General features: G+C 39.8%; 1 protein-coding gene across 2 annotated transcripts in view; it reads right to left on the bottom strand.

The window, feature by feature from the left end:
- Positions 1 to 26,488, bottom strand: part of KEA5 (K+ efflux antiporter 5) — an 80,844-nt gene that overhangs the window by 17,845 nt on the left and 36,511 nt on the right. The window contains exons 15-16 of one of the 2 annotated variants that reach the window (XM_088985958.1): positions 19,849 to 19,932; positions 13,083 to 13,178 (exon numbers count right to left, since the gene is read on the bottom strand). In XM_088985958.1, the coding sequence (XP_088842084.1) occupies positions 13,083 to 13,178; positions 19,849 to 19,932 (180 nt within the window). The remainder of the gene's footprint in view (positions 1 to 13,082; positions 13,179 to 19,848; positions 19,933 to 26,488) is intronic. The other variant, XM_088985959.1, reaches the window with a different exon arrangement.

Below are 26,488 nucleotides of genomic sequence, written 5' to 3' on the forward strand. Positions count from 1 at the left end.
ATTTTTATATCATCCTTGTGGCCTCCACATTCTACTTGCTGGAAAGAACACATCTGATACCCCAATAACTACCAACAGAAGTAGCGTGTTAGCAACATGCATGAGAAGAAACAAGTGCCTTTTCATGTAAGTTCATTACTTCATTCCTCTCTTTTCCTTTTGTTTATTCTAGCATCTCCTAGGAACAAGAACAGATTTCAAATACTCTCATTCGTTAACATTTTGTCTTGTCAACCTAGACATAAGTAAAAAGAGAAGAATGAATGAGAAATGTGTCCTTGCAGATATATAGAGAAAACAGATCTGTTGGTATTAATATAGAAAGAAAAACAGTTGATAATAAAAATCATAGGTAAGTTAACTGGACCTTAATCCAAAACAAAAGTAAAGGCAATCTGATGTCCTTAGTTGTAGTCTAAGGTTGGTAAAAATGAAGTTTGATGTCTAAAAAGTCAAAAAGCTACTTTTCAGGTCTGAAGTCTAAAAAGTGGCAGATATGTTATTCTGCTTTTTAGAGACTTCAAAAATATATTTGTGTTGGGGTGTTCTTCCGATGAGATCTGCTCACTGCAGGACAGCAGAAGTCCTCTTCAAGGGACACTCTGCCTCCTGAAATCAGAAAGAGAAGAAGAGGAAATATAGAGAGAAAAAAAATGAGAGGCAAAACTCTTCAATCCACTTCATTCATCTCGAGGGTTATTTATACGTTTCCTCATTAAGATCCACCTAGTAGTGGGCTTACTTACATGGTGCTCTTGTATAAACGTATTGGCGGGCCTTAAGCACAACCTTGTCCTCAAGGTTGATGTGACTGTAACACTGCTGAAGGGATTGATAATCTTCCCAAGTAGTATCTTATGCAGGTAAACCCTTCCACACCACTAAGGCATGCTGGAAAACTCAGTGGTTATTCCCAAGTAGCAAAACCTTGTCCTCAAGGTTGCCTAATTTTTTTGTGGGAAGGGACAGGAAGGGCCAAGAAATTCCATCTGGTGAGGTGGGATAGTGTATAGACCTAAGGAAAGGAGAGGTTTGGGGAATGGGGATAATACGAATCAGGACTTTTAATAAGGCTCTATTAGGAAAATGGCTGTGGAGGTTTGGGCAGGAAAGAGAGAAGGAAGCACTGTGGAGGGTGGTGGTTGAGAAATATGGAGTGGGAGCCGAGAGACGTTTCAAGGACTTATGGGGTTAGTGTGTGGAAGGGTATTATGAGATTCAACCAGGACTTCAGGAATCTGACTGTAGAGAGACTGGGTTGAATGGGCCCTGGTGATTTATTTATTTTTAGTACTGATCTCTTATATTGTTTAGTTGTTGAAGGGCCTAATTCTGATGGGCTTGTTAACTTTTTTTTTATTTCTTTTAAGTGATGAGCTGGTCGCCCACTTAAGGGCAGATCTGTAATTAGACTTGATTAAACAAGTTTAATAAAATATTAGAGAGCTAGGACAGAGGGATCGAAGTTTCTCCTTCTCCTCCCTTTCTTCTCCATCTTCTTCTTCTTCTCTCTACTGCTTTCTTCTCTTTTATCTTTCCTTTTCTTGCTGCAAGTTGAGAATTATTTACAGATTTGTTGATCTGAATCACATCTTGGTATCAGAGCACCTCTTCCTTTCTTCGTCTTTTTTTTTCCATACACCCTTCAATTAGAAGAGTGTATGGAGAGATGAGTTGCTGAGTGTTCAGAGAACTTTTGTGCCTAGTTAGTAGAGGGTTTGGAGAGATAGAATCTGGCTGTAGACCACCAAGAAAGTGAGGTTGCTAATTTTTTTGCCCAAAATCCTAGCCGACTAGAGAGTTTACAGTTACAGGGTAAGAAGACTGTTTGGGTGCTCAGTGCTTGGGGAGTTCCTTTTGATCTCTAGAAGAGGGTGGTTAAAGTTGGAAAGAGTTTGAGAAGCTCTGGTAGGAGCAGTTGACTCTTCTCCCTGTTCTCCCACGAAGTCGGGTATAGTGAAACCCTAATTTTGGGACTTGTAGATAATGGACTGACCTCAGTTAGGTCCATATAGACTAAAATTCTTGTTTTTGGATTTTCATTTGGTCAGTGGAGCAATCTAGAAGTGAGTGGAAGCTGATTCCGATGTCCAAGGTTGGTCCAGTAGATTCCTTTTTGACTGGAATGACCACAAATAAACTAGATGGAACAAATCACTTGGCTTGGGCACAATCTATAAGGATTTATGTTTGTAGTAGAGGTAAACTGGTGCATCTCACAGGTAGAAAGAAGTAACCGAAAGAGACAGATCCCACATATGAAATATGGATGCAAAAGAACTGTACAGTAATTGGGTGGTTAGTCAACTCTATGCAGCCTCACATAAATCAGCATTACCTTTGGATGACTTCATCTAAGGAGATTTTGGATAGTGCTTTAGAGACATATTCTCAGAAATTGAATGCTGCAAAAGCTTATAAGTTAAAGAATTATGTGAACAATTTAAAATAAGGAAGAAGAGTGTAGTTGTTTACTACTCTATGTTGAAATCATTGTGGTAGGAAATTGATGTAATGGAGACATTTAGGAAGCTAATAGAAAGAAATAGGGTGATTGAGTTTCTCACAGGACTCAACCCTGAGTTTGATGTTACAGGATAGAACTTTCTGGCCAGATATGAAGTAACACTTGCTCAGGCATACTCTATGGTGAACAGTGAAGAGAGTAGGCAGCAAGTAAAGTTACATGGACCACCTCCAAAACATTATGCACATGCTGGAATAAAGCTAAAGGGGCCAACTAAAAAAAAAGAGGTGATATGCGAATATTGCAAGAAGCCGAAACATACCAAGGACACCTGTTAGAAGTTACATCTAGATCTTCTTCCAGAGAAGTTTCGAAACAACAACAATTCTAAGAAGAATGGTCAGACTAGGAAACCTAAGAATGCAAATGTTGCTACGGTACCTGAAGGTGGGAATAGGGAAAGTGAGGAGAAGTCTACTATAGAGCAGTTGGTAGTAGTGAAGGCAGAATTTGAGAGGTATGGAAGACTAATTAACCACTTGGAGACTATTGTTGCAGGCTTGCAACATCCAACTCCTCAAGCAACACCTCTTCATCTGCATTTGCTCACTCAGGTATCCATGCTTCTGCAAACCATGCTACTATTTCAGGTAATCGTAAAATCCCTCGGATTATTGATTCTAGTGCATCAAACCATATGACCAACATGTCTAATCTTTTTTGTTCATGTTAGCTCCGTTTTAGCCGAGAAAAGATATCCCTTGCTGATGAGTCTCTTGCTCCCACCTCTAGCAAAGGGGATATCAAAGCCTCTGACTCCCTTATTTTATCCTCTGCTCTTCATGTTCCCAAAATTAACACCAATCTTTTATTTGTTAGTAGTTTGATTAAATCCATAAACTGCAATATAACATTCTTTCCTACTTGTGTTTTTTAGGACCTAAAATCTCAAAGGACGATTGGGAGTGGCCTGATAGATGTCTTGGACTACCTAGTGGAGTAGCTTTGGAGTCTATTTCATCAAGTCTATTAAAAGAGTCATTTTTTGGTCATTTGCCTTTTTTCTGCTTTGAGTCATTTGTTTCTGGAAATGTTTAAAGGAATATCTTTGTCAAGTCTTCATTGTGAGTCATGTGAACTTGCAAAACATTGTAGACTTTCTTATTCAATGAGTAGTAAAAGATCAATTTCTCCTTTCCATATTATGCACTCTGATGTGTGAGGGCCATACATTTAACTTCTATGGGGGGTTACAAGTATTTTATCATTTTCATTGATGATTTCTCTCGCTATACTTGGATTTACCTTATGAGATCCCAAGATGAAGTACCAAGTATTGTACATAAGTTTCACGAACTTATTCTTACCCAATTTAACACTCGGATCAAAATATTTCGATTTGATAATGCTAAGGACTATTTTGAGAAGAATCTTTCATCCTACTTTGATTCCTTTGGGGTCATTCACTAGAGCTCTTGTTCCTACACTCCACAACAGAATGGAGTGGCAGAAAGGAAGAACTGGCATGTAGTTGAGGTGGCAAGAAGTCTCCTCTTTGCATCTCATGTTCCTATTAAGTTTGGGGGGGATGTTGTCCTTACAGCTACATATTTGATAAACCATATGCCATCTCAAGTTCTGGGTTTCAAAACACCCTTTAGCCTCTTCATTCCTGATGAGGAGCTCTTTTCTCTTCCCCTTCGAGTTTTTGAGAGCACTTGCTATGTCCATGTTCATAGTCACCAAAGACATAAATTTGAGCATAAAGCACGCAAGTGTGTTTTCTTAGGGTATGTCTCCACACAAGAGGGATATTGTTGTTTTGATCCAGTCTGTGGCACACTCTTTGTCTCTAGGGATGTCACATTTGCAGAGTCAATTCCTTTTTTTGGTGCTTCTGACCATATGACTAGTGCTTCCACTTTATTCACTACTTACTAACTTCTATACTTCATATACCTAAACTTAATACTAACCTGCTTTCAATTAGTAATTTGACTAAATCTCTGAACTACAACATAACATTATTTCCTTCTATTTGTGTTTTTCATGTCATGAAATCTAATAAGGTGATTGGGTGTGACCATGAGGCAAATGGGATATATCTATTAGACGTGCCTGAGTAGAGCTAAGTACTACCTCAAAAATCAGCTTTTGAAGTTTTTGTTTCCTACATTGTTTGAAGGAGTTAATCTATCGAGTATACATTGTGAGTCCTGCAAGTTTTCATAACATTGTAGAAACTCTTATCCAACAAGTAATAAAAAATCCATTTTTCCTTTTAATATTGTTTACTCTGATGTGTGGGGGCCTTACAATTTACATTGCATGGGAGGCTATAAATATTTTATTCTATTCATTGATGACTCTTCTTGCTACACTTCGTGGTATCTTACGCATTCACGTGCTGAAGTGCCCAAACTTGCTTAACAATTTCATGAATTTGTGCTTACCCAGTTTGACACTTGGATCAAAATATTCTAATCAGACAATGCTAAGGAATACTTTGAGAAGGATCTTATCTCTTATTTTGAGAAGTTTAGAGTTGCTAAAAGCATTCTTTTTGCTTCCCATGTCCTTGTAAGGTTTTGGGGTGATGTAGTGATGGCAACTACTTATCTTATTAACCATATGCCTTCCAGGGTTTTGGGGTTCAAGTCTCCCTTTAGTGTTCTTTTTCCAAACCTTGAAGTTTTCTCCATTCCTTTGCGAGTCTTTGGGTGCACTTTCTATGTTCATTTTCCTAGTTCCCATAGTCATAAGTTTGAACCCAAACCCAAAAGGGTCATTGTTGCTTTGATCCCAGTAGTGGCACCCGTTTTGTTTCTATGGATGTCACATTTGCAAAGTCAACCCCTTTTTATAGTCATTCTTCTAAGGGGGAGCCCTCTGGTGAGTTGTTTGCTTCTCCCCTACCTTTACCAACTCCTATTGACTCTTATGATAGTCCTCCTTCAGCTCCTTTGGCTACTGTAGTTCTGGTGAGTTGTTTGCTTCTCCCCTACCTTTACCAACTCCTATTGACTCTTATGGTAGTCCTCCTTCAGTTCCTTTGGCTCCTGTAGTTGAATCTTCTAGCTCCTTCATTCCTGCTCCTCCTCTACTTCCTCCTAGTCCTCTTGTGTTCACTACACCTCCTATTCTTCAGAGGTGGTACCAATGGCAAAAACTAAGGTGGCAGCTTGTTCCCCCATCTCCAAGTGAGCCTCTAGTACTTCCAATCACTAAAGAGAGGATAGGTCGTATAGAACAACAATCAGTACCTTCATTCCCAAACCTTAACCTACTCATTTTTGTAAGTAAAGGTAAAAGGAAATGTACTGCTCACATCATTTCCAAACACCTCTCTTACAGTTTGTTGTCCCCTTCCTATTACTCCTTCTTAGCCTCCATTTCAGCCCAACATGTCCCTAAGAATGTATCAAAATCCTTATCTAAGCCGGAATGGAGGGAAGAAGATTGTTGGTTGTGAATGGGCTTTCACCATAAAATACCATGCCAATGAGTAGATTGATAGGTATAACACCTGCCTTGTTGCCAAGGGGTATACTCAGTAGCTAAGATGGCATTTGTGAAAGTTCTCTTGTCTTTGGCAGAAAATTAAGATTGGCCTCTTTACCAGTTTGATGTCAAAAATGCCTTCTTGAATGATGACTAAGTAGAAGAGGCGTATATTCCCTTCCCCCTAGAATGTATGGTAAGGAGATGCAAGGTAAGGTATGTAAACTAAAGAAATCTCTCTACGGACTTAAACAATCTCCTCATGTTGGGTTTGATAGAATCAGGACTGCACTTATTCAGTTTGGTCAGACATATAGTTAGACCACACTATTTGTGATGAGGAAAGCTTCTCATGTCATGTTTCCTTCCTCATTGTTTATGTGGACGGCATTGTTGTCACATGTAGTGATGCATAGGAAATTCGCGATCTCAAATACTTCCTTAAATCTAAATTTGAGATTAAAGATTTGGGGGAGTTGCGGTACTTCTCGGGCATTGAGGGTGCTAGGTGTAAAGAGAGGCTTTTCATCTCCTAGAGAAAGTATGTGTTGGACCTTCTCGTTGAGACTGGGAAACTTGGTGCTAAGCCTACTTCCACTCCTATTGAAGGGGAGCTCTTGACTGATAGGGGAGTGTTTCAAAGACTGTTAGGGAAGCTTCTATATCTGTGCATGACACAACCAAACATTTCCTATGTTGTAAGTTAGATTAGCCAATTTATAAATACTCCTAGAGACACACATACAGCCACTCTAGAAAGGGTGTTATGTTATCTTAAGGGGACTCCTGGGAAAGGTTATTGTGCCATGGTGATTGGAAACATTGTCTCCTAGAGGAGTTAGAAGCAATATGTTGTTGCTCGATCTTCAACTGAGGTAAAGTATAGGGCTATGGCTCACGGGATGTTAGACTCATATCGTTCCTAGAAGACATGGGAATTCATTATGATAGGTTGTTGATGTTGTATTGTGAAAATCAATCAAGCCCAGTGTTTTAAAAGTGCAAGGGCCAATTTGCACCTGAGGCGCAAGGCGCACAGGGCGCAAGGCGAGGCGTGCACCTTTTTATGAAAAGCGCAAATTTCCAAAAAAAAAAAAAAGCTAAAAAAAAGTTTAAATTTTCCAAAAAAAAATGCCAATTTTTTTTCAAAAAACGCAAAATTTAAAAAAAATTTACAACATAATGTTAATAAAAATATACATAAATTTTAAAATAAATGATTTAAAAAACCTATTATCTAAAATTACAATACAAAAACATAACATGTAAAGTGTATTCAAATGAAAATTTAAAAATAAAAGCAAACATATAAAACATTTTCAAGCATGTAAAACCCACAATCTCTTTTTTCCTTAATTGCATTGTTTCATGTAGTTAATGTGATGTAAAACATATTGCATTCTTGATTCTATGAGTCGGCTTTGTAGCATGCCCCTCAAGGCAAGCCCGAACAAGTCTTCGGTCGCTCACCGAAGCTCCGAGAACCCCCTATTTGCTTATGTTGTTCATTCATTCATTGCACTAAAATATCTTCTTAAAAGGCAATGAAAGTTATAAAATCATTATTTTTTATGTGAGAAAATAAGAATTTCAGTCCCTAACATAGACTTGTTTGGGCTTGCCTCGAGGAGCGTGGTTGGGGGTCCGAGGATCGAGCACCCAGCCCAGCCGTTAGACTCAAAAGAAGGTGCACACCTGGGCTGAGGCACAAGGTGCATCATGTGCACGCATAGGCGTACCAAGTGCGCACCTTTTGAAAGAGTGCACCTAGGACCTGGGCGAGGCGCATACCCCAAAATGCGCCTCGCCTGTGCACCTAGGTGCACCTCAGGCACGCCTTTTAAATCACTAATCAAGCCACAATTAACGTAGCTCATAACCTTGTTCAGCACGACAAAACCAAATACATCGAGATAGACAGACACTTCATATGAAAGAGAGTGGCCTTAGGAGAAGTGTGCCTCCCTTTCATCTCTTTAGAGGAACAACGAGCAAACATCTTGACCAAGGGAGTAGTACCTTAGAAGAAGCTTCAACACTATACAACTAAATTGGGCATGATTGACATCTATGCTCAACTCGAGGGGGAGTGTAGAGAGATTGGGCCAAAAGGGCCTTAGTTTAGTTCAGTTGTCTATTGTTTTTATTTCTGCTGTGATGGGTTATGGGCCCTTAACACATTTAGTTTTTTTTTTTGGTCAGCCGCCTAACCAGGGGCACCCATGCAGTTTCTCCTTTAATTAGTCCAGCACATATCTAAAGAGATTAAGGCAGTTAAAGAGGGACAATTTTTTCTACTCTCTTCCCTTCCTCTTTTCTTCCAACTTCTTCTTTCTCTTGAATAGAACTTCCTCTCTTCTTCCTTCTTATTTCCTTTGTTATGAAAGTAGGAAATTGTTGGACTGGTTTCCTTCGTGACTTCATCCCATACTTGTTTAGGAAGAGGAATGGGCTGTAACAAACCGACCGGGGATTGAATATCAAATTTATTCCTCTAGCAAACTGTACACAGGGCCTCATAATCTCGTACTTTTTTTATACCCACTCAACAAAAATGAGAAGCCAACCTTTGATATGTACAAAATATACCTGAATGCCCCCCAAGAGCCAATGCATGGAACAGCTTCAGTGAGGCTTCTATGTGGGCAGATTTTTGTGGAATCACCATTCGACCCTTGAACATAAGAGAACCATGACTGATAGTGTAGCCTAGTTGATAGGCCAAACCGGCCATAATCTGGGATTTAAGCTGAACAAGAGTGTCATCTTGTACGGCTTCTACCCTCAGCTGCACTGTAAGAGGATAAGACGGCCTTGAAGTTGTGAGTTGGGCCAACTCATGTTGTCTTGACAAGGCATCAGCCACAATATTTGAAGGCCCACCCTTGTACTCGATAGTATAGTCAAAACCTATCAACTTACATAGACACTTTTGTTGAATTTCATTGAGCACAAGTTGCTCCACCAAGTATCTCAGATTCTTGTGATTAGAACGAATAGTTAAATGGCGGCCCTATAGAGATACTTGACGTAATGTTGTTCTATGATCCCTGTTGTAATTATTCTTTTTTATCTTTAGCCCTTCAAGGGCCTCTTTGTAAATACATATAACTAATAAGATATATAGGCTCTTTGGGAGTGGGGGTCGACCATTCAGTTTGACACCCCTGAAACTCTTGCTGTTCTATCAACCTAGAAGATTGACAGGCCCAACAAGTAACCAAGCCATTTCTAAATGGCCAGCACAATGGCCATGAGTTTTTTTCATAGGTAGAGTACTTTTGGTCCTGAGAAGGAATAGCTTTGCAGAATAGGGAGATTGAATTCATTGCAGAATGCTTAAGTTGCAATATTTCTTCTTGGCCTTTGACAGACTTAGGGCTACCCTTAGGAGCCAACCCTAAAGAAGGTAGTTTCTAGGCCTTTGACATACTTAGGGATACCCTTGGTGGCTTGGAAAAAGAATTACATTTCAATAGGGGGTAAGCTGACTTTAATTAAGGCTACACTTGCCAACCTTCCAACCTACTTCCTTTCTGTGTTCAAGATTCCTCCAAGGGAGGCTAAGAAACTGGAGAAGAGAATGAGAGACTTTCTATGGGAACCAGGAGAGGTGAAAATGGATCACTTGATCAGATGAGAGATAGTTAACAAACCAAAAGAAGAAGGGGGTTTAGGGATAGGGAACATAGTGCTAAAGAATGTAGCCCTTCTTGGGAAGTGGCTATGGAGATGGCCCCGAGAGAGAGAGAGAGAGATTATGGCATGAGGTGGTGGCAAGATTCATGGTTGTGCAGGAAATGGTTGGGATTCCGGGATATCTCGCAGAGCTACCCTTACTACACCTTAGAAGGCTATACATGGTATTCTCCCTCGCTTCCTCAGATTCATCAGGTATGATGCTTGTTCTGGTAATGTTATTCTGTTCTGGGAGGATATTTGGGTAGGTACTCAACCTCTCAAAGATTGTTTCCCCTCGCTCTAATCCATTTCCCTTCACAAACATGAGCCAATTGCAACTTTTCTCCCGAGCCCGTTAAACCCCTTATCTTTAAATTGTGACTTTGGATTTCGTAGAGGGTTAAGGGATGGTGAGTCAAATTGTGTTATTGAGCTAATTCATTTACAGAATCCATTTGCTTGGACCCTACTTCTTCTGATCAAAGGGTTTGGACTCCTCTTCCAAAAGGTACTTTTACTTGCTCTTCTTTTCTAAAATCCCTCAGTTCTAACCCCTTTTCCCAAGGATTCCCTGTCAAAGTCTGGGCGCGACCTATTCCCCCAAAAATTGTTGTATTCTGCTAGGAAGTCTTCTATGGGAAGATCAATACTTTGGAAAACTTACAGAAAAAGAGACCCTCGCTTTGTCTTTCCCCAAATTGGTGTTCCTTGTGTAAGGCCGAGAATGAGGATTGTGTCCATTTTCTTATCTCTTGTTCCTTTGCTACAGCTATATGGAGGTGGAGCTTTGTTTATTTGGAGGTAGGTGGTCTTTGCCTTCTGATTTAAGCTTGTTATTCAACCCATCTGTCTTTGTTTGGCACACTAGAAGAGGTAAGGTCATGTGGAAATGTGTCAGGGCAGCCACTCTGTGGACTCTTTGGGAGGAAAGGAATGCAAAAATTTTCTTAGAGAAGGAAAGAGGGTTAGATGAAATGAAGGATTGTATCCTAACAAGAGCAATCCATTGGCTGAAAACTGTGGATATCTTTGATGATTTGTGGAGAAATTGGCCAGTAATAGCTAACACTTCAACAAAGAATGATAGAATTCTGTCAGAATGGATTCCGCCTTTGGAAGGTGTCATCAAGCTGAACTTTGATGGAAGTAGCCAAGGCAACCCTGGGCCTTTAGGTATAGGGGGTATCCTGAGAAATAAGGACAGCAACATAATTTCCCTATTCTTAGGACCTGTGGGAGTGGGGGATTCCACAAGGGCAGAAATCCTTGTTGCAGTACAAGGAATTCAGATCGCCAACCAGCTTGGGGTGGAGCATCTCCTAATTGAAGGGGACTCTCAGGTGGTAACCAGGTGGCTCCTAAACTTGGATACCACCATTTGGGGCTACAAAGATCTCATCAAAAAAGTAAAATGGTTAACCAGTAATATGAGAGTTGAGGTAAAATGGGTTAGTAGGTCTGCTAATTCTTTGGTTGATGCTTTAGCAAAACAGGGGGTTTCTAGGGAAGATCTTTTTTGTGCTTCTATGTAAGTTGTTATTAATTTGGAAATCTATACTTAACTAGCCCGGAGAGGTTGCAACTCGTACCTTTCCTTGAGGTCTTTATACTATTGTCTATTGCTGTTTTATAAAATCATTTCAATTATCAAAAAAAAAAAAAAAAAACAGGAATAGCTTTGCTAAAATAGGCCACAGGTCTGCCTTCCTATAGCAGAACAGCCCCAAGTCTTGTACCAAAGGTTTTCCATTGGCCAACTCTGATTCTTTGGCTTGGTTTATGGAGTTCACCATAGTTGACTTTCCATTAGCCAATTGTGTTTTGGCAATTCTGTTGGCATATTTAATTATCTAGTTGTTTGACATGGTTGGTTCCTCAGTCCAGTCGTCATGTTCGGCCTTTTGATGGCTAACTTCGATTCTTTAGCATGGTGTGTGTTGGCTTTCTATTGGCCAACTTCAACATGATCATTCAGGTTTCTAACATTCAACTTTGGTTTCTAAGCGGCCCCTTCAACATCTCAATTTTCATGGTTGTTGCTTCAATAGTACACTTGTTTTCATGGAGGTTGCTTCAACATCCTTACTTGCAAATTCAAACCGGTTTCCCCACCTTGAGTTTGAGAGAGGGTGTAGAGAAATATATTGGATTTGGTTGTATTTGGGTTTTTGGAGGTTATAGGGGTATATTTGTAATGTTGATAAAATTTGGGGACTTGTATGTATTATGGGAGGAAAAGGGGCATGTGTGAAATTATGATATAATGTGGCTTGTTACTTATTTAAACCATTGGTTGTGTGGGATTAGGGTTGAGTGAGAGAGGATATTCTATTGTGAGTAGGAAGAGGGATCTGTGTGAAACTCTGATATAATATTGTTGGTTGTGTGGGATTAGGGTTGAGTGAGAGTGGATATTTTGTTGTGAGTCTGTAGAGAGGTTAGCATGCATCTCTTGTTCTCATAGTAGTACTTTTCCCTCTCTTCCTGTGGATGTAGGCTACCAAGCCGAACCACATTAAATGTTGGTGTTTTCTTTATTTCTTCTTCTTATTTTGTTCTTGATTTCCTATTCTATTTTATGTTAGTTGACAGAAGATTATTCTTAAGAACATGGGAATGTAGTTCAAAGAACCATTAAGAATTGTATTGTCTCAATTAAGTAGCAACCAATATAGCACATAATCTCATTTGGCATAATAGGACAAAATACATTGAGGTAGATCAACACTTTATTAGAAAAAAAAAAATCTTGGAAAGAGAAGTTTGTTCACCTTTTGTAAGGTTAAAGGCCCAACTAGTTGATGTATTTACAAAAGAAGATTCACAAGCCTAGCTTATAAGTCAATTGAGCAAGAAGTTAGGCATAATCAGTATACATGTTCAACTTGAGGACGAGTGATAGAATTTGTACCACACCATCATAGGGGTGTTTTTGCAATTTTACTTCTTAGTTAAATATAAAAGGACTCCTTAGGTTGGCTAATTGAGTTAGGTCAACACTAATATTTTTCTTCTCTTCTTTCTCTTCTCCCTTCCTCTCCTCTTCTTCCTAATTCTTCATTTTGATTTTAGATCTTAGTATATGCCAAGTCAATCAAAGATGCACAATTGACCTTAACTCCAATCAAAGGAGAGGCATAAAAAGGATAAGAAAGGAATTAAGGCAGTAAGGCCAAAAAGTATGAAGAGTCAAAAATGGGTCTACGGCCATCAATAGGAGAGAAAGGGGGAGAGAGGGGGGAAGGGAGGGAAAGAACTACTTTCAAGTAAAGCCATAAAAAAGAAACAACATTTATGACCACATTGACATGGACAAATTTGGAAGAAATGCATGTGTATCTCAAACTTTTAAAGTTAAATGTGTTTTTTCTAGATTTATTGTAACTGGTTAAACATTAATGACATAAATCAGATATTAGTGACACTGCTATACCTGATCTAATGTATGCTGTGCAAAGTCAGTTGTAGATATCATAACTCCAGCAACAAATGATCCCAATTCAAGACTTAGGCCAAGCTTATCACTGCACTGAAGAAAATCATATGACACAAGAGTATTAGATTACTGAAGAAAATTTCATAAAAGACCAAACGTTTATGCAGAGAATCTTCAATATGTGGCATCTATCACCTAAATATTTGGTTGATTAGGATAGACAAAGAAATATTTTTTTCATGTTATTTTTTGTGCTAGTTCCTGACCCAATAAATTAAAAGATAAAAGGAAAGTTATCTCCTGTGAACTGTGGTGCATTTCCATACAACACAAATCTACAAATTTCCATCTCCATGAGTAGATATTTAACATAAATATGATGGTGTGTAATTGGCAGGAGCCTTGTGCACTGGGCTGCCCTTTATGATGGTGTGTAATTCTTCCATTTTTTTATCAATAACATTGTAATTCCTCTGCTCCTCCTTTTGACTATATTCAATACTTTTATACATTTTTTTTGATAAGTGAATTTAGACTTTATTAATTCTGAAATATATAATCATTACAAGCATCCCTCAAAGAGGCACGAGTGCTACCTCTCTATAAACAAAACAGAAAAATTACAAGTGAGCCCAAAACAAAGATTGTCTATTCACCCCTTTCTTGGCTAGAGTAACAGCTAATCTGTTTGCCGATCTCCTCACCCATTGTATCCTCAGATTCTTATTCTTGGTGATCCATAAAAACCTTCTAATTCATCCCTGTAGCACCATATCACAGATTCTGGATCCTTTAACCACCCCACCACCAATTTTGAGTCCCCTTCAATCACCAAATTGGTTATGTTCACTTCTTTTGCAATTTGTGCTCCTTGTAAGGCTACAAGCAATTCTGCCTTGAGAGGATCCCCATATCCCAGTGGACCAGAAAACAAGGCTATTAATTTGCCTTCCATGTCTCTCACAACCCCCCCCCCAATACCAGCAAGTCCTGGATTCCCCCTGCTACTCCCATTAAAATTCAGTTTTACGTAGTCCTGAGGTGGGGGTGCCATGCAACATTTATTCTTTCCTTTCTAGAAGAGGTTCTTGCAACACCTTCCCAATTCCTCCATAAGTCGTGAGGAGAAATTTGAGAAAACAGGTCCAAAGATTTGATCCAATGGATCACTCTAACCATCACACAATCCTTTATCTCTTCCTTGCTTCTATCCTTATCAAAGAAGAGTCCAGCATTCCTCTCTTCCCAAATGGTCCAAACTAAGGCTGCTCTAACTCACCTCCACATTACTCTTCCCTTCTTTTATGGTCGAGTAAACATAGAGGGATCAAACAGCAAGTTAACCTCCTCTGGTAAGGACCACCTGCACCCAAACAAAGAAAAAAACCAATTTCATATATCTGCAACAAAAGAGCAAAAAATCAGTAAGTGATAGCAACTCTCATTATCAGATCTGCACAAAACACACCAGTTTGGAGAGAGACATAAATTGGGTCTCGTCTTTTGTAGCACTCCCAAAGTATTAATTTTCCCATTTGTTCCCAACTCTTGAAAGATATATGTTTTATTTTGCTCATTTCAGCCCATTCTTCTCAACTGTTCTCTTTTACATTCTTGACCACTATTAACAGAAGTAAAGATAATAAATAAGGAAGAAGAAAAGAGAAGAGAGAGAGAGAGAGAGAGAGAGAGAGAGAAGAGAGCAAAGAGAAGAGAAGAGAAAGGTTTGGAGGTTCTAATCCGTCTGGCGGTGCCAGCTTATGTTATTATATATAGGGCAACCATAAATAAAAGGGAAAAGACCCTTATGCCCCTGTTGTAGTTAAAGTACATAAATAAAGGAAAAAATACTATTTTAACCAGACCAAACAGGCCCTAACTAAGCAAAATCAATCATAAATATAAAGAAAAACATTCCAACACTCTCACTCAAATTGGGACATAAATGTCAATCATGCCTAACTTGTCACACAAATTACTATGTGCACATGATGAAGGCCCTTGGTTAAGATGCTCGCAAGTTGTTCTTCTGAACTGACGTATGGAGTGCACACTTCTCCACTCACAAGTTTTTCTCTAATAAAATGCTTGTCCACTTCAATATGTTTTATTCTATCATGGAGGACTAGATTAGCAGCAATGTCAATAGCAGCTTTATTGTCACAATAAAGTGACATAGGTTTGTTAACTACAAAACCCAATTCACCTAACAAGTTTTTAACCACATGATTTCAACAACTCCATGAGACATAGCTTTGTATTCCACTTCAGCACTAGATCTACCTATGACACTTGGTTTCTTACTTCTCTAGGTGACTGAGTTTCCTCCCACAAAGGTACAATACCCACTAGGGGTGCAAGTTAGGCAGGTTGGGCCGGGTTTATGGTCAACCCAGGCCCAACCCTAAAATTTGGGCATAAAGCCTGAGCCTGAGGTCAAGCCCGATTTTCCCAAACCGAGCCCAGCTCGCCCTATAATTTGATGCACTCAAGTTGGGCTCGGCCCAACTTGAACCCACTCTAAAATTATACATATATAAATGTATTTCTACAAATATATATAGATATATTTATGTATGTATGTATGTAAATGTGTATGCAAAATATCTATACAAATGTTATATATACAATATGTATGTATATAATATAATATATATATATGTAAATATGCAAGCAGCACTTACATATATACACATATATAAGTATAAATGTATATAATTGGACCAAGCTCGGACTGGGTTCAGGCTACCTAAAGGCTAGGCCCGAGCCCGGCCCAAAAAATAAAAAAAACTAACTTCTTGAGCCCGAGCCCAGCCTGAGGACCAAAAATCCAAGCCCAACCCATGTAAAATTCCGGGTTGGGCTGGTTTGGGTTCGGGTTGGGCCCACCCAAGTTGCACCCCTAATACCTACTAGTAGACTTTCTATCATCAACTGCCCCTGTCCAATCAACATCTATATACACTTCAACCTTCAAATGCCCATGTTTCTGGAATAGAAAATCAGCTCCTCGGAACTTCTTGAGGTATCTAAGGATCCTTTCTGCAGCTTCAAAGTGAGTTGTCCTAGGATTATGCATATGAACTGACTAAGGACACCCACTGCATAGGCAATATCAGGCTTGATCATAGACAAGTATAAGAGTCTCCTTACAAGTCTCTAGAACTTCTTCACATCTTTCAAAAACTCCCCTGACTGTCTCCCAACTGATGTTTAGGCTCAATGGTTGAATCAATTGGCTTCACCCCCAACTTGTTTGCATCCTCTAATAGATCTAGTACATATTTCCTTTGGGAAATAAAGATGCCCTTCTGAGAGCGGGCAACTTCAATCCCAAGGAAATAATGTAAGGGGCCTAGATCTTTCACCTCGAATTGAGTGGCTAAGAATTTCTTTAGCTTTTGTATTTTAGTCTTCCAGTTTCCTATAATCACTATGTCATCAACATACACAATTAAAGCTGCAATTTTTCCTTCACCTTTCTTCACAAACAGAGTATGATCTAATTGGCATTGTTTGAACCCCACCTACTGTACAACTAAGTGAAACTTACTAAACTAGGTCCGAGGAGATATGTTCCCAATTCACAGGGGGTAGTGTGTTGTGGGTAGACGTGGGCAGGGTTCTCGTGTGCAGGAGATCCGAACTTGATTGTTTCAACCCATGTAATGATTTTTTTAACCTGCACACCTTCTGCTCACTACATTTGGCACAAAAACCTAGAAGTTGAGTCATGTACACAGTACAACTCCTCCTCTAGGTCACCATTCAAGAATGCATTTTTAACATCCAATTGGAGAAGTTCCCAATCAACATTGGATAGTAGTGAAAGGAGGATTATGATAGAATTCACCTTGGCTACTAGAGCAAAGGTCTCTGCATAGTCTACTCCATATACTTGTGTAAACCCATTGGCCACCAATCTGGCTTTGTACCTTTCTATTGTACCATCATCCCTATGCTTCACTGTGAACACCCACTTGCATCCCATTGGTTCCTTTCCTTCAGGAAGATCCACCAATTCCCAAGTGCCATTTTTGTGTAAGGCATTAGTTTCTTCCTTCATTGCATCTGTCTATTCAGGTTTGGATAAAGCTTCTACCACATTTTTAGGAACAAAAACACTGTCAACGAAGGAAAGGAACATGTGATATGAAGGAGAAATATGATCATAGGACACAAAGTGAGAGAAAAGATGATTAGTAGTACAAGATCGAACACCCTTTCTCTCAGTGTACCTAGCTGATGAGGAGGATCTGCCTTTGGAGAGTCTGATGATATTGATTGCATAGTTTCGGGTTCCACGGCTCTTAAGCTCTATTGGCTCTTATGGTGGTGAAGGAAGACATGAAATGGAGGAGGATCAGGAAGAAGAGGTAATTGAGTCTAAGTCTGGGTGTGTTTCTCCTCCTCAACCCTACTCTCACCTTGAAGAGAAACCGAGAAAAAATGTTGACTCTCAAAGAAGGATACATCCACGAAGACAGTTCTTGCATGAGGAAGGGTCATAACAACAATAACCCTTTTGAGATAAAGGGTAACCAGGAAAAACACAAGAAATGGCACGAAGATTGAGCTTACCACAAGAAGGAGACAAGTCATGAACAAAGCAATGACACCCAAAGACACACATTGGAATAGAGAATAAAGGAGCCGTAGGAAACAAAAGTTGATGTGGAACCTTATATCCTAGTAACTGAGATGGCATACGGTTGATGAGATATGTAATATACATAACAACATCCATCCAAAAGTGTTTCGGAACATTCATATGGAATAATAAACCACGAGCTACTTCGAGAAGATGACGATTTTTCCTTTCAGTAACATCGTTTTGCTGGAGTGTCCTAGCACAAGAGCTCTAATGAAGAGATCCACATGAAGCAAAGAACTCCGTAAGATCACTATGGAAGTACTCCTTTGCGTTGTTCGGCTAGAAAATATGAATCTCAGTTTGGAATTAAGTAAAAATCATGTGTTAAAAATCTTTCACAATCTTTGGCACTTCATCTCTAGATCACATAGGATAAACCCATGCATATCTAGAGTAGTCATCAATCAAAGTAACGAAATACTTATATCCAGTCTTAGGACTTGAAACAAGAAGAATTGTTTACTGTATTACGGGTTTGAAGAAAAGAAAAGAGAGAGACAGAGAGAGAGAGACAGAGACAGAGAGAGAGGAGTGAAGAGAGGAGAAAAGAAAGAAGGGGTTCGGTGGTGAATAATCTATCGCCCCCATACACTCCTTTATTTACAGATTTTAGGATCTTTACAAGAATAGGAAATAAACAAAAATTAGAAACAATAAGGCCAGCTGGCCCAACTTAATAGAAATTAGAAACTACTAACAAAACGAATTAGAAACAACTAGGTGTAGGTATGAAACCATACACACTAGATCCTGAGTATGGGTATGGAACCCCACACTCGTGGCTAACCAACTATTTCTTCACTCCCCCTCAAGTTGGGAGTAGATATTTGTCATACCCAACTTGCGTAGATCTGTCTCCAATTTGCCTTTTTGTGACTGCTTTAGTGAAGAGATCAGCTAACTACATGTCTGAGGCAATGTAAGGAAAGCATACTTCTTGAGATCGACTCGTTCTCGAATAAAATGTCTGTCAACCTCGATATGCTCAGTCTTGTCATGCTATATTGGGTTGTGGGCAATATTAATTGCAGCTTGATTATCACAATACATTTTTGACAACCTCGATATGCTCAGTCCTCTCAACTCCATGCATTTTTGACAACCTTCTTCGCAACACCCCCCCAGTAACCGGGATAGGTAAAGGAACTCTTGGAGCTAAAACTGAAATCCCTTCCTCACTATTCTCCCCCTGAGGAGAAGCCTTATGATAGTAGGGCATATCCTCAAAGAAGGTGACATCCATGGACACAAAGCACTTCCCTGAAACTAGCTCATAACAGCAATATCCCTTTTGATTTTGTGCATACCCAACGAAAATACACTTAGAGGCTTTGGGATCAAACTTGGAGCAATGAGGTCCAAGGGTTTGAACAAAACAAGTACACCCAAAAGTTTTGAGGGGAATGGTGAATAGGTCCTTATCTGGATATAGAAAATTGAACGGGGTTTGCATGTTTAGGACCCATGAAGGAACCCTATTAATGAGGTATATGGTTGTATGGATTGCATCTCCCCAGAAGCGTATGGGAACATTGGAGTTGAGCATGATGCCTCTGGCTACCTCTAAAATATGTGTGTTTTTTCTCTCAGCAACCCCGTTTTGCAGAGGTGTGTGAGAACAGGTGCTCTGATGAATAACCCCATAATCAAAGAGATAAGATGCCAAGGGTTTTGCAAAGTATTCCTTGGCATTATCAGAACTAAAAATCTTGATCTTGGTTTCAAATTGAGTTAGGATCATCTAATGGAAAGTTTGGGTCAGAGAGGGGACCTCATCTCGAGAATGCATAAGATAGACCCATGAAAAACGGGTATAGTCATCAACAAACAATAAGAAATATTTGTAACCCCCATGGTGGAAGTATGGAAGGGCCCCCAAACATTGATATGCACAATCTCAAAAGGAAGGTTGCTTCTTTTATTACTTAAAGGATAAGATGATCTACTATGTTTTGCAAGTTCACAATTTTCATGTTTTAACCCAGACACTTCTACAAACTCAAACAAGTTTGGAAAAAGACTCTTTAAAGACCCAAAAGATAAATGACCTAAGCGGTTGTGCCAAAGCATAATCTTACTACAAGACTGAGAAACAAACAATTGCCCTACTTCACTCTGCTCCCCCTGTGAATGTTCCAGCAGATAAACTCCATTCATCTCACGATCGATCCCAATCACCTTTGCTTCCAGATCCTGAAAAACACACCGATCAGGGAAAAAAGTTACCGAACAGTTTTGGTTTTTAGTAATACTACTAATTGAACGTAAGTTAGCACTAAGCATGGGAACATGCAAAGCAGAGGATAGGGTGATGGTATCTGATAATCTAATGTCTCCCATGCCAGAATTGGTACAAGAGAGCCATCAACAATAGAAACGGTCTCTCCCAAAGAATAAACAATAGGTGCTAAATAGAGTAGATATGTTGGTCATATGATTTGAAGCACCTGAACCTATTGCCCAGGAAGGTCTAGTATTACCTGGGACAGAAGCATGACAAGCAGTAGCTCTTGTACCTATATGAGCAAGGGCTGAAGTAGGCTGAGCTGAATTACTAAATTCATTTTCTAACTAAGTCAGAGCAGCTCAGACTGTAGCTAGATTATCTAGAGGAATGTCTCTTGTGCTTGATGAAGTTGTACTATCAGTGTTGATAGCCATATTAGCATTCCCTTTCTTATTTCTGAGCTTTGTTGGAACTAGATGAGGGTGCAACTTCCAACAGGTGCCCTTAGTATGTTTAGGTTTTTAGCAGTGTTCACATACTAAGTCCTTCTTAGCTTCCTTCTTCACTATGCACTAGGGAATAGGCTTGTGATAAAGTTACACTATCTCTTGTCAACAACTATTGTCTCACAATGTCATTTCAGAGTTCAGACCAGCTAAGAACTCAAAAACACTGTTAGTTTCAACCTGCTTTCTATATGTTTGTGCATCTTTCTGACTCTACCACTCAATTGTTTCAAGATGGTCAATTTCATGCCACAAGGATTTTAAGGTTGAAAAATAAACAGAGACCTGCTTCTCTCCTTGCCTCAGATTTTTAACCTAACATTTTAGCTCATAAGCCCTAGCAACATTAAGAGGCTGAGAATAGGTTTCCTTCATAACATCCCATATTTCCTTAGCTATTTTGGCCCACAAGTAGTTTTGGCTGATGTGTGGCTGCATAGAGTTGCACAGCCATGCCATCACCAAAAAATTCTCTTGGACCCACCTAGCATAAGTAGGGTCCTCCTTGGAGGGTTCCTTCACATCCCCTAGCAAGAAGTTCAATTTTCCTCTACCCCCAATAGCCACCATGGCTTATTGGGCCCATTCCAAGTAGTTTGATCCATCAAACTTAACAGTTGTAATCTGAAAGGTGTTTTCAGTCATGTTACCTGAACCACCAGTCCCAAAAGCACCTTCCCCTTGGTTCTTGTACTCCATTCTAAGATAAGAACAGGCTTTAAACTACTGTGACAAGAAAAAACTGTATTTCAAGGCTGATAACAGCCGACCTAGGACAATGATTTTGCAATTAGATAACAGTCAACTACTGTCCTAGGATTGATATCAGTCCTGATATTTTCTATCCGTACCTCTCTAAATAAATAACAAAGTCCTTTTGAGTATCAATCTCAAGAAAAGGTACTTTATGAAGAAAAAAGCCCAAAAAACTGATTGCTACCTTCAGTATTCAAACTTGATCAATTGATTACTGTTTTTTTTTATGAATAATAATAAATTTATTGATTCAAAAGCAAATTTAGAGTGAGTTCATACATCATCCCAGCGAGAGGCGCAAGCTGCAGCCCCTCCTTGAATCTTACAAATAAACTAGGAAAGAAAAACAAGAGTCACAACTGAGCCCAAAATAATTCTTCCCTATTTACCCCTTGCTTAGCGAACATATCTGACAAAGTATTTGTTGATCTCCCCACCCACTGTACAGTGACCAACTTATTCCTTGTCAACCAACTAAATTTCTTCATTTCATTCTTGTATCGCCACATAGCCTCTTCAGAATTTTTCAACTAACCCACCACCACTTTGGAATCCCCCTCGATTATTAGGTGTTGTACCCCCAGGTGGTTTGCAAAATGCACCCCTTGTACAACAGTTAAAAGTTTTGCCCTGATGGAGTTCCCAAAACCCAAGGAACCTGAGTAAAGCAACAAAATCTCTCCCTTCGCATTTCTCAAAGCACCCCCCCATTTCGGATAAACCTGGATTACCCATGCTACTTCCATCAAAGTTCAACTTTAGTGAGCCTTCGGATGGAGGAGACCAGCTTGTAATTGATTTGTCCTTTAGAGATGAACACCTCGCTACTACTGACCAATTTCTCCAAAGGTCATTAAAGGAGAATTGATGAAAGATTTCCAAGGTCTTCAGCCAATGTATTGCCCTATTTAACACACAGTCTTTCAAATCCTGGCTGCTCCTTTCCTTTTCTTGAAAGATTCTAAGATTTCTTTCTTCCCAAAGAGTCCAAATCAAGGCAGCACGAGCACATCTCCACATAATTCTCCCTACTTTTGTAGGCCAATAAAAGGTAGAAAGGTTGAAGAGCATGTGAACTTCTACTGGTAGACTCCAACTACCCCCAAACAACGAAAGTAGCCAAGCCCAAAGGTCTGCAGAAAAGGGACAAGATATTAATAGATGGTAACAATCCTCACCGTGAGCACTACAGAGGATACACCAATTAGGAGAAATACAGAGGAAATGTCTTCTCTTTTGTAGGTTATCTAAAGTGTTTACTTTCCCATGGAATACTTCCCAACAAAATGCCATAATTTTTTGGAGAACTGACCTACTCCAAATTTCTTTTGACGGAAAGGGTTGGTGAGTAGAAAGTTGAGAGATGGACTTGAAGAAAGAAGCACAAGTGAAGGTTCCATTGGGTCTAGGAGTCCAAACCCTCTTATCTGGCTTGGAGGGATCCAAACAAATTTGATTAAGACAACCAAGCAAAAGCAAAAAGAGAATCAATTTCATCATCCTAAGTCCTCTACAAAACCCAAAATCCCAAGTAGGATCTAAGGGTGTTCCCAAAGGTGAGACAAATTTTGAGACCACCTCTTTTTTGTACAAAGAAATAGAAAATAGCAAAGGGAACAAATCCTTTAACGGTGTGTCTCCTACCCAAATATCCTCCCAAAAATGGATAGAGTTGCCAGAACAAACTTCATACCTGATAAAATTGAGGAATTGAGGAAGGGTGTTGTGAATAGCCTTCCAAGGTGCTGCTAGGTTAGCTTGCCTCGATACACTAGCATCCCATCCATTCTCTGACCACCCATGAATGCTTCCCACCACCTCATGCCACAATCTCTCTCTTTCCAAAGGCCATCGCCACAACCATTTCCCTAACAGAGTTTGATTTTTTCTAGTTACCCTCCCAAGTCCCAAGCCCCCCTCTTCTTTACTTCTGCACACAATTTCTCAATTAACCAAGTGATCTTTTTTTTTCTTGTCCCGGCTCCCATAAGAAATCTCTCATCAACTTCTCTAGTTTCCTAGTTTCCCTAACTGGTATCTTAAAAACAGACAAATAATAGGTAGGTAAGTTAGCCAAGGTAGCTTTTATTAGGGTAATTATCCCTTCCTAAAGAGATACAATTCCTCTTCCATGAGGCTAATCTCTTCTCAAACTTTTCTATCACTGGGGTCCAAAATCTACTCTCCCTAGGATTTGCCCCTGAAGGAAGCCCTAAATATGACATAGGCCAAGCAGAGGTGGAACACTCAAGACACTCCGCAATAGCCTCGACCTCCCCTACCTCCAAATTTATACCCGCTATGCATCTCTTTTCCAGATTTATTCTCAAATTAGAGATACTTTCAAAACCTTTTATTAGCTCCTATAGGTTTGCTACCTTTTCGCTAAGACCTCCTTCACAAAAGATCATTAGGTCATCTACAAACTGAAGGTGGGTGACGGGGACTTGGTGTCTCCCTATTCTCCAACCCCTAATGACATCTTCGTTGTCAGCCTTAGTAATGATCCTACTAATCACATCAGCTAGTAAGGTAAAAAGGAAGGGTGAGAGTGGATCCCCTTGCCTGACACCCCTGCAAGCTGGAAAAAAGTCCCTCACCATACCATTTACCAGAATAGAGTAGTGACAAGTACTGATACACCCAAAGATCCAATTACACCACTTGTCCCCAAACCCACAGTTTTGCATAACCTCTAATAGAAACTTCCAGTCCACCAAATCATAGGCCTTTTCAAGATCCAATTTACATATGAATCCTCTCTTACTAGACCTTTTCATTTCCTCCACACACTCATTCGCAATTAAGATCTGATATGTTATTTGTCGCCCTTGAATGAAAGCCCCCTATGTTTCACTAATGATAGAAGGGAGGACTGTTTTGATCTTCAATGAGAGCACTTTAGCCAGGGCTTAGGTATCAAGGCCAAAAAGGTGGCATTAATTCCAGGGCTTATAGTGTGATTGTTTGCAAATTCCTTAAAGACTTCAACTAAATCCTCTTTCACCACCTCCCAATAGTCTTGATAAAAGCCCATTGTAAAGCCATCTAGACCCGGAGCCTTGGATCTATCCATTAGAAAGACAGCTTTCTTAATCTCTTCTTCCTCGAAATCCCTTTCCAGCCACCTTGCCACTCCGTCATCAATTCTTGGCCAATCCACCCTTTCCATGACTGCTCTCTCATGCAAAGGTCTTCTATAAATCAATTTGAAGTGGTCCACAAATTTTCTGGCTATGTCATCCTGGTTGGTAATTACCTCCTCTCCTATCTCTAGCTTGGTCACAAGATTCTTTCTTCGTCTCCCATTTGCCAAATCATGGAAGAATCTAGTGTTCCCATCGCCTTCCTTAATCCACTTGTGTCTAGATTTTTGTCTCCAACTGATTTCTTCCCTCAATAACACCTCTTCCAAATCCTTTTTCAATTGTCTCCTTAACACTCTGTCCTCCTCGGTCAGCCCATTTTGAGATTCCTTTACTACCAAGTTCTCTATGCAAGAAATTAGGCACAGTTTTTGCTCCTCAATTCTACCAAACGAATCTCTATTCCACTCTTTTATTTTGGCTCTCAGCCTTTTTAAATTCTTATGGAACTTGATTTTTTACAAAACCTGGATGGGTAAGCCACATATTTTCAAATCTAAAAGGTTTGGGTCCTATAGAAAATGACTCAATACCTATTTGGATAGGACAGTGACTAGAGGTGACCCTGGGTAACGCTCTAGCAACCAAGTTTTCCAAACTATTCTCCCAGGCAAGGTTAAATAAGAATCTATCCAGCTTCGAACACAAAGGGGTTTCCTGAAGGTTGGACCAAGTGTAACTGGCTTGCAGCAGAGGTATTTCCTTCAATTCACATTCTTCAATAAAACCATTACATTTCCTCATGCTTGTCGAAATTACCTGTTGGGGAATACTGGTTTCATCAGAGAATCTAATGACATTAAAATCCCCGCCCAGGCACCAAGGACCATCCCATAGCCCCTTGATTGCATATAGTTCCTCCCACATTTCATTCCTCTCTCTATAGGAATTAGGGCCATAAACATTGGTTAAGACCCATACACACCCATTCTCTACATTCTTACACTTAATGGAAACTGAGAATCTACCTATCAATTCTTCCACTACTTCCACCACATCCTCCCTCTACAGTGTTAGGATCCCCCCCCCGAGGCTCCCCAAGAAGGAGACAAGCTCCAACCTAAACCTCTAGATCTCCAAAAACTCCTCACCCATCTCCCATCTAATTCCATCATTTTGGATTCTTGTAACAACACAATATCGGGTTTTTCCATTCGGAGTAGGTCTTTGATCACCCTTCTCTTTCTTGCACTCCCTAACCCTATTACATTCCAGCTAATAATTTTCATCGAGACAAAATAGCAAAACACCCATGAAAAGGCCATAGTGTCCTCATTTTAGGCCCATCCTCCTATCCCCTCTACCACTGAATTCTAAATCCCCCTCAGTGTCTGAAATTAGCCTTTCCACTTCAAATCTTTGTTTCTTATTTGTTCCTTTTTCCCCCCCTTCCTAATACAACAATCATCCTTTTTCTTTTCTCCATCCTTTCTAGCCAATGTCTAAGGAAGAAATTTACCCTACTCACACTTATTTTGGCTACAACATCTTTCTAAGAGTCCTTCCTTTTTTTTTCCTCCATCATTGTACAAATCAGCTCCCAAATTCGGTCTGCCTCCCCCTTACTACTTCCTTCCAACATCCTCTCTCCTTCTTCCACTATCACCCTCTCTCTTGCATCAGAACCTCCTGGATGGGAAGCCGGGATACCTGTTACAGGCATAGCAAACAAGTCAGTACCTATAAAAGAATTGACACCCATACCTGGTAGAACGGGGGTAGGACTAGAATCACTGGAATTGAAGTGCTGACAGGCGGCAAATGATTTTATGGCCTTTTCCCTTTTTGGACAAGGTTGTGAAGTAGACATAGTGAAAGAATCACTTCCTGACGACCTACCCACTTGGAAAACCTTTCTCTTTGTTTCGAACACTAGAATACCCACATCCATCCTCATGGCCGATTCTTGTCCCTCTCCACCAACATCCTGTAATTCATTAAACTCAGGGTTAGCTCCCTCGACGATGGGAGGAGTTTTCATAACTTTAGAACCATTTTCTTCACCATTTCTAATCTTCCTGCCACCTATCTCTTCAATCTCTTCCTCTAAAAACAACAGCTCTGTATGCAAACTTTCTATTTCAAGTAACTCATTGTTGCTTTTCGGAGACAGA

The sequence above is a fragment of the Nelumbo lutea genome, chromosome 4 (assembly GCF_056320005.1).
Source record: "Nelumbo lutea isolate HS-2025 chromosome 4, American lotus-T2T, whole genome shotgun sequence".
Lineage (NCBI taxonomy): Eukaryota > Viridiplantae > Streptophyta > Magnoliopsida > Proteales > Nelumbonaceae > Nelumbo > Nelumbo lutea.